This window comes from Lipotes vexillifer, unplaced genomic scaffold (assembly GCF_000442215.2).
Source record: "Lipotes vexillifer unplaced genomic scaffold, Lipotes_vexillifer_v1.1 scaffold560, whole genome shotgun sequence".
NCBI lineage: Eukaryota > Metazoa > Chordata > Mammalia > Artiodactyla > Lipotidae > Lipotes > Lipotes vexillifer.
The window spans coordinates 893750-908475 of record NW_006792210.1 but is presented as its reverse complement, the minus strand read 5'-3'; the positions used below and the strand labels follow the sequence as shown (position 1 = coordinate 908475).

Here is a 14726-nt window from a genome sequence, read left to right as displayed (position 1 = left end):
ATGCAAATGAAATGTGAAGCAATTACTGACAGTTGCCTTAGCAATTGCTTCAGATAATAAATCATTGGGTTCTTTGTGCCACAGAGCCATTAGAAGCGAGTAGCTGAGCAAATCTGAGTTGATCTACTATGAACGTGGATAAGAATCTCTCAAGAAGGGTCCTAGAGAAGTGAAATGATTGGCTCAGTAGCCAGATCCCGAAATGAATACTCCTGTCTTAGCTGTAAGAAACTAGATACAGGTGGCCCTCCCTGGCTGCAGGTTACACATTCACGGATTCAACCAACTGCAGATCGGAAATATTTGAAAAAAAATTCCAGAAAGTTCCAAAAAGCAGAACTTGAATTTGCTGCACATAGGCAACTATTTACATAGCATTTACATTGTATTAGGTATTATAAACAATCTAAAGATGATTTAAGGTATCGGGGAGGGTGTGCACAGGTTATATGCAAATACTATGCCGTTTTATGTAAGGGACTTGAGCATCCTCAGGTTTTAATATCTGTGGGGGGGGGGTGCGGGGGGGGCAGTGGTCCTGGCACTAATCCTCCAAGGATACCAAGGGACAACTATACCATCATTTAGGTGAGATCCTGAGTGAGTTCCAAAATTCGGGAATCGTCTTAATACCCATACAGCCAGTTCTATTTTCATAAAACCTAGCATTTTAATTTATGACTGAGTGTTAATGACAATTACAGCTAACTTAGTAGAACACAATCTGAAAAATACAGAGGCAAAGATCTGCTCACCACTTACAGCCAAATTATGTCATGATTAAGTAGTTATGACTTCCATATCCCTGCTTACCTAAAACCAGAGTACTCCTGAATTGTCCTGGTAAATGTCATTCCTGTATTGGGGTCCTGAAATCTGTGTTTACAACCACTCTAGACATGGATTGTCACTCAAGTATTTTAATATCTTCAGCACAGTTGTAAAAGTCACAGCATGATGGTCTGGTCCCTCAGTGCGTGAGCCTATTAAGCTTATCATAAAGTCTCCTTAATTTCCTTACTAAGGAAAACAGCCAATAAGATAAATATTTGCTTCAGAAACGCTTCAAGCTCTCAATTTTTTTTAAGAAATTAAGGCTCCTTAAAAGAAACAAGGATAACTACAACCCTTTAGAGAACCCGTTCTTAACACGGGTCCCAGAAAGGAGAACCTCATCTGTCCTGGTATCTGCATTTCATTGATTGCTTGGCACTCCGCATGTGTGAGACCATCACTCAAAGGCTGTACTTACAAATAGACTTACAAATAGTGGTTAGTTCCCAAAGAACTGCAGTGTAATGATGGGTGAAAGAAGAGATGTTTCGAGGAAAACAAAAGCTAGTTGGCTCCAGGCTCTGCCTCTCTGAATTTAGCATGTATGCTTTCTCTTAGAAAGGACTGTGGGAAATTTAGTTACCATTAGCCCAAGGTTGCACTGAGTGACCAGGAGTCTAATTTTCTAACCATGGTCATCTTCTCAGTATGGAGAAGCCAGTCAGCCAGTCGTTCCTCGTCCCATCTGTGCAATGAGACGAGTCACCCCAGTCTCCTACTCTCCCGTTCTCATGGCTGGGAATTTTGTTGGCCTGAGGAGTCTGGAATCAGTGATCTGTTTCTTCTTTTTGCCATCTTTACTTCTGTTAGCCCACTTAGGAGTGAGTGCAAACTGTTCCAAGGCATACCTTTGCTGCTCAGTTTTCAGAGGCCCATTTTGGCCTCCTTCCCAAAGCAGCCAGGTGATCAGGGCTAGGAAGATAGGGAATCATTCCAGTTCCTTTATTGTCTGTATCTCAAGCTCAGCCCCTGAATACAGTGGGTACTTCACCATCACTGTTCTGGGGTGTACTTGAATCAAATAAGACCACATAATTTATTCCTAGAATCTGTCCAGTTTATGGGGTTTTGTTCTCCATAGTCCATAGGAGAAAAAACAGCAAAAACTCCTCCTTCACAAAAGACACAAAACAATTACACCATTTTAAGTCAATGTGTATTATATTACAGTTATATAATTTGCATGCAACCGTATGACCTAGCATTGAGCTCTAATTTATTCAAATTGAAAGCAAGTCATTCAATTTACTGCCATGACTGTGATCAAGATATTTAGAGTAGTAGTTTTATAAAGTTCTGTTTTTCCCGTGTTTAAAAAAACAAAGTTCAACTGAGTAAATTTTAAAGATCTTGGCTTTATTCGGTGATTCATGAGTCGGGCAGCATCCCATCTAGCAGACAGAAAGGAGCTCCGAAGAGTTTTACAAAATGGAAGACTTTTACAGGTAGAACGAGGCAGGACAAGGAAGTTACGCTAGAAAAGAGCTGATTCTTTCGGGCAAGGTCACCTTCCTACGGGGCACAGCAAGGGTCTGTCAGGTGGAGTACCTCACTAGTGCCGACCAGGTAATTCCAGACTGAAAGTAATACACATCCTTTTTTGACTGCTTTAAGATTACCTGCCTAGAAAAGGCTGAAACTGCAATTACGTTAGGTATTAAGTCTCAGGTGACGTGGGCTTAGCGCAAGTGACTCCATTTTGGGCCTCTTATCTCTTTTTTAACACCCTCAAGTATGGGTTTTACAAATCTGCTGTCTTACTTCCCACCTGTCTCTCTCACTTAATTTCCATGAACCGTGGCTATTTTGTTTAGTTCTAGGGACCGATATTTTAGACCTTTGATATTATATATTGATAGCTAACCAAGAAAAATCTTAGTTTCTATTGGTTTATATTTTCGCACGCTGTACTGTCATAATGCCTCATATTCAGGTGTGCCTTACTTTGGGCAAATGTTGACTTTATAGTGAATTTTTGTAAGTCAATATTTCCTATTAGATTCTCATATAAAAGAGAGCCCCTTTTTAGTCATACACTTTGAGACATATTATTTCCCAAAGGAAAACATAATAATACAAAATAAGATAAAATATAGCTGTGCATTGCAATGTGAATTATCTGTGAGCTCCATAAATGATTACTTGACACAAAGATACGGCCTGGATATCCTTGGCCCTTTTCAATGTAATCTGTTACACTATACTAAAATATAAAGTCCTTTTAAAGACTCCTTCAAGCTTTTGACTTTTTTTTTTTTTTTAACATCTTTATTGGGGTATAATTGCTTTACAATGGTGTGTTAGTTTCTGCTTTATAACAGAGTGAGTCACTTATACATATATATATGTTCCCATATCTCTTCCCTCTTTGTCTCCCTCCCTCCCACCCTCCCTATCCCACCCCTCTAGTATGCTTAAGACATTCTGTGGGAATCAATTGGCTCTATAGAATTTACAATAAAAGTATTATTTGTGTATATTTTTTTGTTTGTAAATTGCTCAGCTACACATACTTTATATCAGTAAAATTTATAATAAATTATGTACATACAACACACACATACATTCAGTTGTTTTGGGAAATCTGTTCTTAAACATACTTGCACATCACTGTTTATAGGCCTGTTGTAAAAGATAAAGCATGTACAAAGGAAAATTACTGCTGCTGTCAGGTTGTCACTATTAGAAATGGTAGTGTCAAGTTCGGCTCGGTCTCTGGTTTTACTTTTTTACTATCATAAGTGGGGTTGTGTGATTTTTTATAATCCAGGAAAGGTTTTGGCAGCCTGCAAAACACTTTTTCTTCTCTTCTTTTCATGTAGTCCTTTCCACATCTTTATTCTTCTTTTACTTTGAAGATTTTTTTCATTTTTCTATCCACTAGTGGGATGTACTTTGCAAATTTATGTGTTACAGTTCCAACTCATTTAGTGATTAATTGAGCACTGGGGAAAGCAAATTCAGTTCCAAGAGACAGAATCTGATTGGTCCAGTGGGAAGTGATCCAGTTTGAAACAGATACTGATGCTGTTCCGAATATCTATGGTGAAAGAGAATCAAAGTGTTCAAACGCGATTGGTGGCTCCACTCCAGTCCACATTGGTTTATCTCTTAGACACACTTTACCCTTCTTTTGTCAGACAAAATGTTTGACATTAGCCTGTAAATAGGTTTTCAAGTGATACTGATGAATTATAAAGTTACTATAAGCTAGGGAAATTAGAATACCTGTTATCCTGTTAATGAGGCATGTGACAGGCATGGACATAACAGCCTATTCTCTGGCTCTGCAGTTCCTGAGGTCCTGTGGTTCAGAATTGTATTCACCCAATAGTGCTTTCTGGGTTTGTCTTAACCCCAGAGTTTCAGAGAAATTTGTCCTAGGGGCATGTTTGGACAGTGCTTTTGAAGTCTCAATGGCGGAGTTGCCCAGGTATGTCTTAGCAGAGAAAAGCTTTACTCATGTTGTTGTTCTATCAATAGTTTGGTATGCCCTGCATTTTTTTTTTTAGCATTTGGGGTGTTTAAAACAGCCTTGTAATGTGGAGAATGTGAGTCTAGAAGCAATTCACAAAGCAGGGCCCCATAGGAGAGGATGCTAAAGCTGTGCTCTTTTAGGTATGCTGTTTGTGGCATAATAGTCAGAAGCCTGAATTCCCTATTTGATTTTACTCAAGGCAGAGAAGAAAAACAATCCATCTCAAAGGGGTTTTATTCGTTTGTTAGCCTGTTAGCTTGCTTATTTGAGCCAGTTTGCTTAGCCTTGAGGAGCATGGGTGTGGAAGTAGACCAGTTCTAACACTTGCTAGCTATGAAAACTTGGAAAGTTACTTAATCTCTCTGTTCCTCAATTTCTTCATTTGTAGAGTGGGTATAACAGTAGCCCCTACCTCTTATTTTGTTTTGAGGGTTACATAAGCTAATACATTTACATGAGTTAAAACACTGCTTGTCACATTAATTAAGCAATCAGTAATTACAAATAGATATAAGCACAAAATAAAAATCACCCACTATTTCATCAAACTATATGCATTCAGTTCATTTCTTTCTCTTGGGAGGCAGAGATATTGAATAATATCCTGCGAACGGAGAAAGAACTTTGAGACTGAAAAATGAAGCGGACAACTCCATAAAGTGCAATTATAAAGTTTACTGTGGGTAACTTACATACAGGTAGGAAAGATCAGGCAAACAGAAGATCCAGAGGCATTCACAGCTGTGCTTTGTACTGCCAAAAGGGGTATGGGGGACTTAAAGGTACCAAAGTTAAAAACGGAATCTGACTACCAAGTGAGAAGCACATCCACACAGACTGGAACCAGGGGCACCCACCCCACTTCTGGGTCTCATGACCATTAACCATCTACCTCAGCAAAAGGCCCTCTTCCAGCTTTCATTTTAGATGAAGGCAAGGGTAAAAGTTGATAGGGAACTCATCTGGCTTGGGCGCATTCCTTTGTGAGCTAGGCTAAAGCTCAGTCACCTGGAAAGGACTGCAGGCCTAAGATAGAGCTGACAAGATGAAGCCAGTATGGTTCAGCTCCACGCTCCACCCCTGACATCTATAAGGCCTGCATGATCTTATCCATCATTCTTCCGAGAATACCCTAGAGCTAGACATCAGGAGTTTACATGCTGTCCCCACCCATTGTCCCCGTGATGTAAGGTTGAAAGACAGAATACCCCTGGCATTACTTCAGAGCTAGACATTGGCAGCAATCTGCATACCCAGAAGTCAGAGTGGTTGTGGATGTCAACATAGGTGGTAGCCCAGGACAAGAATGCATTAGTGAAGGTAGGTAGCACTAATCTTAGAAGGAAAAGGCTAAGGACGATAAGTGTTTTAAAGGTACCAAGAAAGACAAATCTTCATTCAGAAACAACACTGTAGCAGTTTGGTTTCCATGTGCCAGGATCACCCTGGGCTTTGACACTTTTCCAATAGGACAATAACAGACATTTTGTGCCTTTACATTGGAACTGGGCAGGGAGATATTATATGTGGGGGCTTCAGTAGGGGCTCATAAAAGAAGCCCTACTTCAGTCCCCCATTTAATTTCTATGGGGGTGGTCACCTTGGTTATGGCTGGGCCTTCACTTAGAAAGATTGAGGAAATACTATGCCAGGGCCTGGCCCTTACCCCCAAGGTATATGGATGCCAAGCCACCTGGGAGGGGTATACCATTTGTCTCCAATCTAAGATAGTCTCCCCAGGTAGGAGGTTCTGTGGCACTCTTAGGATAAGACCCACATCCCATCAGATGGGTCTCAGTGCTCCTTCTAACACTTGTACCTTTAAGGCCCTAGTTGGCAGAGCAGGCACAGTCAGTCTCTCATAAGCAGACATGTGGCCTGCTGTGGGTTCAGTGTTTAACAGCCAGATGGCTTCTAGTAGTGGTGGAGAACATCCTCTTAAAGACCTGTCTGGAGAAAGCTTCTTCAATGTCTCAGTAACCTGTTCATTCTTTCTACCAGCCCTGTGGCTGTTGGGTTATATGGCAGATGGAAGGTCCATAAAATCTCCTGGGCTTCAGCCCATTCTTTTACATCACGACCAGTGATATGGGTCCCTTGGTTGCTGTCTGTATGAATGGGGATCCAGTACATACTTTCCAACTTGGTCAAGCCCCTAATAGTGGCTGTCTGATTTGCTCTCTTACTGGGAAAGGCTTGTATCAGCCAGGTACCTGTGTCCACACAGGTCAATGTGTACTTGTGTCCTTCTGATAAGGGCAGGGGGCTGATATAGTCCACTTACCACCTGGTCACTGGGCTAGTGCTCGTCCAATGTGACCAGGAGTATGTCTCAGGGGTCGTCACCACAGGCTACAGTGGGGGCAGTCCCTATCAACTGCCTACCAGTCAGTGTATTTGATGGAGAGGTGTAACCTCTTGGCTATCTCCCAGGTGGTTGGGGCCTCAGTGTCTGTCCTGGTTTTCAGTGAAGCCACTTTGCCACGTCCGAGGGAGTCTGTAACTCTTCCAGGAGGACAGCTTCCTCCTTGGCTAGGGTGTCTGCTTTGTGATTCCCAGGCAGTGTAGTTGGAGAATGTGCAGAGACATGCCTTACCTTGATGGCAGTACTGGGTTGTGTGCACACATCCCAGATGTCCCTCTGTAGGCCAGCTCCCCACAGGTGCCGTCCCAAGATAGTCCAGCTTTCCTGATGACATTGTGGCATCCACATGGTCAGTCCTTTTCACACAGCCCACTTGTCTGTGGCTGTATAGAGGGGCGTAGATTGATGAGTGATCTCAAGCTATACTGCCCCCAGTTCAGCCCGCTGACTGCTGTGCTTAGTGCCTTCTTCAAACCAAATGACATTGAAATCCAGGCGAACTGCTGAAGTGGGCCAGGTGGGGGTATTGCCTTGACTGCTGCCATTGGTGAACCATGTCTCAGGAGGAATGGTCCCGATTCCCTCTTTGACTTGGCTGAGAGGGGAGCGATGGGTGGTATCTGAGGGGCCATGTCTAGATTCACATAAGACCCTGGCCCAAGGGGAGCATGTAATTTCTCAGAGAGCAGGCTTGAATTGTACACATTACCTTGTTGAAGGTATGGGTGCCACTTTTGCCGTTTGCTTACTTGGGCACAGGCACTTTTTGGTTTAAGGAGCATGTTCTTAACCCATGAACAGACACTGGTAAGTCCATGGTGAGGCCTTCTGTTTTTGCTGCAGGGCCAGGTAGACTACAAGGAGCTGTTTTTCAGTAGGGCTGTACCTCACTTGCCGTCCCTTCTACAACTGAGAATAAAATCCTAGTGGGATGCAATTCCTTTCCTGCCTTTGCCACAGGCCCTAGCCAGAACCTTTCAGGTGTGAGTCAACATCTAATTCACAGGCAGCGTCCCGCATAAGTACTCCCAGAGCCTGAACCTGTTTTACTACAATTTCAGCCTTTTCAAAAGCTTCCTGAAGGTGGATGTCCTAGTCCCATTTTTGTCCCTTTCTAACCAGAGAGTACTATAGGGGCCATATTATTTGTGCCGAATGTGGTATGAAAGGATGACAATAATCTAGTGACTCCAGAAAGGATTGTAATTCCTTGACTGACTGGTATGGCCAAGGCTTGGATTTTATCGATAACCGAGGCTGGGGTAACTTTTGTCTTACCTGACCAGATAACTCCCCAAAACTTTACTGACTGCCCAGGTCCCTGGATCTTGTCAGTGTTTATTACTTCCTATCCTCAGTTCTGTAAATGTCTGTAAAGAGGCAGCAGTTCAGGGCAGGAGTGACAAGGCATCAGAGGTCAACATAATGTCATCAATCTAATGAAATAATTCCAGCTCAGGGTGGGGCTTTCACCAGATTTCTAGGTCCTGGGCGACCAAACTATGACAAATGGCAGGACTGTAAATAACCTTGAGGCAAGACCTGAAAGGTCCATTGCCTCCTATCCCAGTTGAAGGCAAATTGATCTTGAGAGCTAGCACACAAAAGAATGTTGTAAAAGGGGATACAGAAGTCAGGCACACAATAGAAAGTTTTCAGTGCAGAGGAACGATGCTCTAAAATAGTAGCAATATTGGAGACCTCCACAGGGATGGGAGGAACCACCTTATACAATTCTCTTTAGTCAACAGTCCCTTTAGGCCATTTTACTGGCTGCAATGGGCTATTTTAGGGGCTATGCATGGATCTAATGACTCCCACATTTTCTAGTTCTTTAAGTGTAGTAGTAATTTCTTCATAGCCCCCAGGCAGCCTACACTCTTTGACATTAACAATCTGGCAGGGTAAATGGACAAGAGTTCACCTTACATGGCCCACCAACATGGGTTTCACCACTCTGATGCGAAGGCAGGACTCTCCAGTAGTGGTGGTCAAATCTAGGTCTTGTGAAACATCAACACCTAGTATATATTCTGGTATGTGGTCAATGTATATGAGGGACAAGCAGGGGACAAACAGCCCATTTGGAAATATAAGCTGGTTTGTCTTACTCGAATAGTTTGGCCCCCTTATCTGTCTATAGCCCGTATTCTCCCCCAAATTTAAAAGGGTTGTCATGCAGTAAGGTATACTTAGCTGTGGTATCTACCAGTGCTAAGACTGTTCGTGCAGGTCCAATAAATCAGCAGTTCCACCTGGGGCTTCCAGTCACCTCCTACAACACAAAGTAGAGGGCAACATTGTCCCAACCCCTAGTTCTCTGCGTGTAGGGGATCCATCCTGGTGTTCTACTTCTAGAGATGGGACACTGGGACCCATTGCCACATGTTTATGGTCAGTAGGCAGAGGAGTGAGCTGTCTTGTTAGGACTTTCCCAAAAGATAACAGGACTTGATTAGGTTGCTTATCAATGTCTTCCTTTGGAGTCCTTGCTACTCCTATATCCTGCCAAAGCTGTTTGCATGTCAACTGGGTTGGTCCTTTCTGTGTTTTCTCCATCCTTTCTTTGTTTCACCTTTATTTCTTTATTTTTGTTTGCCTTTCTGTTTCCTTCATGGTGAACTCTTTCTCTTTCACTGAGATCTGCTATAATCGCAACTACCAGAGCTAGTGCTTTACTGACCATAGGTGCCAGAACTGATATTAAGGTGCCATACCAAGCTCCAGGAGCAAGTCTGTAAGAAGCAATCCTTCATACCTGCAGTAAATATTTCTTCATGGGTTGCCTGAGTCTTTGTTTGAATGAGTGGATGAGTCCTTGGGTCATCTTTCTCTTCAACAATTATATCTTCCTACTCAGAGGAATCATTACACCTTGGTTCCTACCATTTGGGATTCCAGTCTTCCCGTGAGATGATGGTATTCACTTTGTTCGTGAATACAGGTGCCGCCTTTGCATTTTAGCCACTTTAGTCATTTTAGCTTGACCTCCAGGTGTTCTTGTTGTTGTAACTTTTTGGCTAGTAGATCCTAACTAGAGGAACAAGCCACTTGTAGATCTTATTCTAATGCCAGGGCCTCTTTAGATTTTTCTAGTTCCTACCTGAGTTGGAGCTTGTTTTCTGTGTCAGTCTCAGGGCCCAATGCAGAGGCCATAGCATACCTATTTTCCCACCTTAGTTTCTTTTTCCGATTGTTTCAGTTAGAATGTCCAGCAACACTTTTGGTGTTTTTGGGGTGTCCCCAAACTCACATGCCTGCCTGAAGCATTCCAAACTTGGCTAGATCTCCCCACGTGGAGGAAGCTGGCCATCCTGGGATTTCCACCACTGACAATGGGCTTTCCCCCAACACAGTTCCTTCCTAGTGTGTGGAGACCTTTCCTCCTTCACAGCTCCCTCCCACTGGTGCAGGTGCCGTCCCTATTCTATTGTCTCTGATTTTAGTTAATTTTTTCTTTTGCCCTACCCAGATACGTGGGGAGTTTCTTGCCTTTTGGGAGGTCTGAGGTCTTCTGCCAGCGTTCAGTAGGTGTTCTGTAGGAGTTGTTCCACATGTAGATGTATTTCTGGTGTATTTGTGGGGAGGAAGGTGATCTCCGCGTCTTACTTCTCCGCCATCTTTCCACCGCCCCCAAGATACCCCAAGCTTTTGACTTTTTAAAAGGGATGTATATCACCTTAAAACTATTAATTGCAGGTCTTAATTAGATAGAGCTGGTGGTGGCCATTGTAGTGTCTGTTTGGTCTGTTTTGTTCATGATGAATGCTCTATTTTCTCGTCACATCTGACAGTTGTGGATAATCAGTCATCTCTTAAACCTCTCCTGTGCTTTCAGATTAGTGTCATGCATTACGATTTTTATAAGAGGAAATTTCTCTATTAGGGACTTTATATAAGACATGATTTGTAGAACACAAACGATATGACGCATTACTGCCACCGTAAACTAATTTGCAGGCTTAATACTGAAGTTTCAGAGCTAACTTGAGAACCCAGTATTGAAAGCCTGAGACCTAAATTGGGACAGTATAGTAAAGAGGTTGGATGTGATGTGTACGCTATTCTTTTCTTCTACCTAATCCACGCATGAGATCTCTGTTGCTTTTGAGCACACAAAATAGTTAATTTGGGGGACTTCCCTGGCGGTCCAGGGGTTAAGACTTCACCTTCCAACGCAGGGGGTGCGGGTTTGATCCCTGGTCGGGGAGCTAAGATCCCACATGCCTCGCGGCCAAAAAAACAAAACATAAAACAGAAGCAACGCTGTAACAAACTCAATGAAGACTTTAAAAATGGTCCATACCAAAAAAAAAAATCTTTAAAAAAAGTGGTAATTTTTAAAACATCTATACTAATATGAATATGTATGTTTGTATGTTTATGGGATATAAAATTTATACTTATGAAGTTTATTTCCAAGAAAAGTCTTCTGTATTAATTAGCTTATATAATTATAGTATGTATTTAGAAATGTTCACTTATTTTCTCTTCACTTAATATTATTTCCCAAGTCTCCAGGGAAGGAGCATGGGTATCTGCATGTTTGAAAAGTCCCACAGTGATCCTGAGAACCACTCTTAGAAGATGATCTATAAACTTGTGTCAAAGAGTCCACTGTTTAGGGCTCTTGTTATGACCATCGGTTAAAAAAATTGTTTTAAAGATTGTATTACCTCTCGCTTTCTGTTGAATTTTGCATTTTACAGCCTTCTGTTTTTCTTAATGAGTAACCAGATCTTTTCTGCTTTTTTGATATGCTGCGTTTGTAATACAGCTTTGAAGACTTGAGTCGGTAATGTTTTTCTTTGCTCCTTCTGCTTTATGTCATTTTAAATAGCTAAGTGTCAGTGATAAATTGAAATATGCCTGCAATTTCATATACACATACTGTTTTGGCAGCGGCTATTTTACTTCATGATAAACATGCAGATTTCTTTCGTTTTAGATATTACAAGAAGACACAATGCATTCTCCCTGGATGAGCAACACATTACATGTATTTTGTGCAATTAGTGGCACGTCGAGTGACAGAGGTTATGGTTCCCCAAGATACGCTGCTGAGATATGAGGACATGCAGATGTAAAGTGATAACAAGAATGAACCTTCTCAGGAATATTTTGAGCTGTGCAAATGTTAAAATTTAAAGATTTGGTATACGCGGAGTGTTTTCTTCCTGACACCAAAATTTTCATGCTTTCAAACAGGGTGCTTACATATTTGTAAATATTTAAGCAACTTGAAAGTGCCTGGAAAATTGCACCACTGTGCTTGGTTTGTACTTTTTTAGGTAAATCTATATGCTGAGAAGTAGAGTTCAAAAACGTTAATTCGATTTGCTCAACTGTTGCTTAAAATAATAGTGGTACTGTGTAAAATTGTATAATGGAACACAATAAAAGGTAAAACTTATTTGTAATTAGAAGTGAAGGAAATAATACTTTGAACTTAGCATTTTTCTTGACAGGAAGCTAAATTTATTATCATGCTAATCCTTGAAGAAAAAAATTGATAAAATTTCCATAAAACATGGATACTTCCAATTGGGGAGATGATTTGAAATCTTGCCTGCCAGTGGTCAAGACTGGGCTAAGGGGAACAAAAGCATTATTTAAAAAGGAAAATTTCACAAAGAAAGGATATATATAGAAATACCAGTGTTAGCGATCCTTCAGGTTTCGATCCAGTGATGCTAGGTACTCCAGTTGGTCTCTCTGACATACAAGACAAGGGATTCCTTTGTGGCATAGGTTTGCCTAGCAAGCAACGTTCGTTGCCAGAGCTTCATCAGCTGAGGCTATCTATAAAGCTAAACAAAACACCTCTGAGATTTGCAGTCAGTACATACTATGCAACTTCAAAGCTTTAGCAGCAGATTCTGAGGGTAGGGATTGTGTAATGATTATTTTCTTCAGTTTACAAGTTTAACAAGCATTTTGGTAGAACTTGATGGTTGCAGCGTTTCTTGGGTGTGTATACATAAGCACCACAGATTTAGCAACTGCTAGCTAAGGATTACATCTCTAACTATGAAGAAGCCTCAGACTACCTAAATAATTCAGGAGAAACCAAGATGCGAAGAACTTTTTTAGCTTGAATTATCCATATAATTTTGGCTGCCTTTCATGTAAACTTTAAGTCCTAGACTTATTTTTCTTATGTAGTTTAGCTTATTTTACAGACAAAAAATTTAAAAAAAAAGGGAAAACAGACACTGAAATATAAATGGATCGCATGGAGCCTTGGCTTTTTAAATACTTTGTGATCCAGTAAATCTTAGAGATTATGCACCTGGCTTGGCCATTTTTCTTTACATGTCATTTTTAAGCTTTCAGGGGAGCATGAAATTATTTATGAAATGTTAATTTTGCATTTAATAGGGGATTCAGAAATTTCAGAGGCAGTTTGTAATTCCTTAATATCTTGGGGTAACTGGAGAGTTAGTTTCACCTTTAAAGTGATTATATTTGGCATGTATATGTAAAGAACCGTCACCTAGAGAGAGTGCTGCCTTCTGAGAATGAGGCATCTTGGGGAAACTTCAGTGCTCTTTTGTCAATAACTAGTCCCTGTCTTGTCCCCCAGCAAAGTATTGTGCCCTGTGGATAATTTTTTAAAGTATAACAAATGACCCCTGCCCTCAAGGAACTTGCAATCTAGTTGAGGAGGCAAGATAGACACAAAATTAAATAAAACAAGAATTAACAATATAAGACAAGAAAAGTTGTATATGAACATTGACAAGTGAAGGACATTGCCCATAGCTCATATCACATTCAAGGAATGAGAGGCCGCTGTGAGTTGTAATGTTCAGGGATGGTTTCATGGGCAAAAGTAAGCCTTGAACAGGCTTTCAAAGGTGAGAGGGTATTCTAGGCAGGAGGAACATCATAAGCAAAGGCGCAAAAAGAATTTGCAGAAGTTCAGGGGATGGTGAGACCAGTTTTGTTCAAGGGAGTAGTGGAAAGAAAGTTCAGACCTAGATTTTGGAAGGCCTTGAATACCAGGCTAATAGTATTTGGACTTTAGTCAGTAAATATGGGAGAGCCAGTCCAGGTTTTTGAACAGAGAGACTACTTGATTAAATGTTATTTTTAGTCATGAGTCCATAAACCCAGAGATGTGAACAAGAATGGAGAAGAAGGGACAAGTACGAGAGATACTCTGTGGAAAGACTGGACATGACTTATCGATGGCTACGGAGAAAAGAGGAAAAGTTAAAGAGGATTTTGTGTCCTGTGGCCAGTGAGTTCTCCGGGTCATAGCACAATTTCACTAGATTTTTTTTAACCAACTTTCAGACTGAGGTCAGAAAGCTATATACAGAGAACAAGGTGGGCTAGACTAGAGAAAGCCAGCGAAATGTGTTTTGAAACACTGCATATATTAGGTATTACTGTTTATACAGTTTAATGATTTCATGAAGTGATTTGGCCTCTACAGATTAATTCACATCAAAGAGTACGTTTCTGCTGTACTGATTATTTTTGCAGTTAAGCTTGAGTCCAGTTTCCCCTGGAAGCTCTTGTTTTGATAGTCTTTGACCATATTGTAAAATGTGAATAAAGTCGCCATTAGTAGTGTTAGTTTATCACTACAGTGATAACCCGTAGAGAAAGTAAGCAATTCCATGTAGGTTTTCCAAGTAACCAGTGCACCAATGGCATCCTGTCTCTAGACGGGATTGTTATTGTTACCATATGATTTGACTGCTTATAATAAATACTGTAAACATCTTTTTAGAAATGAAACAAAGAGCAGCAGTGGTAGCAACAGCCTTGGAACCTTGACCAACGTATCATAGAACTAGAGATGACTCACTGGTTAATTAACAAACGAAATAGGTCAGCATAATAAAAACCTAAGCCTTTGATTATAAATACTGGTTTATCTGAAATGCAGAACCTGAGCAATGTATTGGAATAATAGGAAGTTTCCAAACTCTTGAAAATATTAATAATCAGACACATATCTCAGGCTTGTGATCCACAGAATGGTGGGCTACCTTCGGTCTTGTTCTCACAGTATACTGCTTCAGCTATCAAAAC

At 41.1% G+C, this 14726-nt stretch overlaps 1 protein-coding gene across 1 annotated transcript in view; it reads left to right on the top strand.

The window, feature by feature from the left end:
- DOCK11 (dedicator of cytokinesis 11) overlaps positions 1-12097 on the top strand; it is a 199299-nt gene extending 187202 nt beyond the window's left edge. Inside the window, exon 53 of the mRNA XM_007465458.1 lies at positions 11626-12097. Coding sequence (XP_007465520.1) covers positions 11626-11748 — 123 coding nt within the window. The 3' untranslated portion in view covers positions 11749-12097. The remainder of the gene's footprint in view (positions 1-11625) is intronic.
- The last annotated feature ends 2629 nt before the right edge of the window (positions 12098-14726 follow it).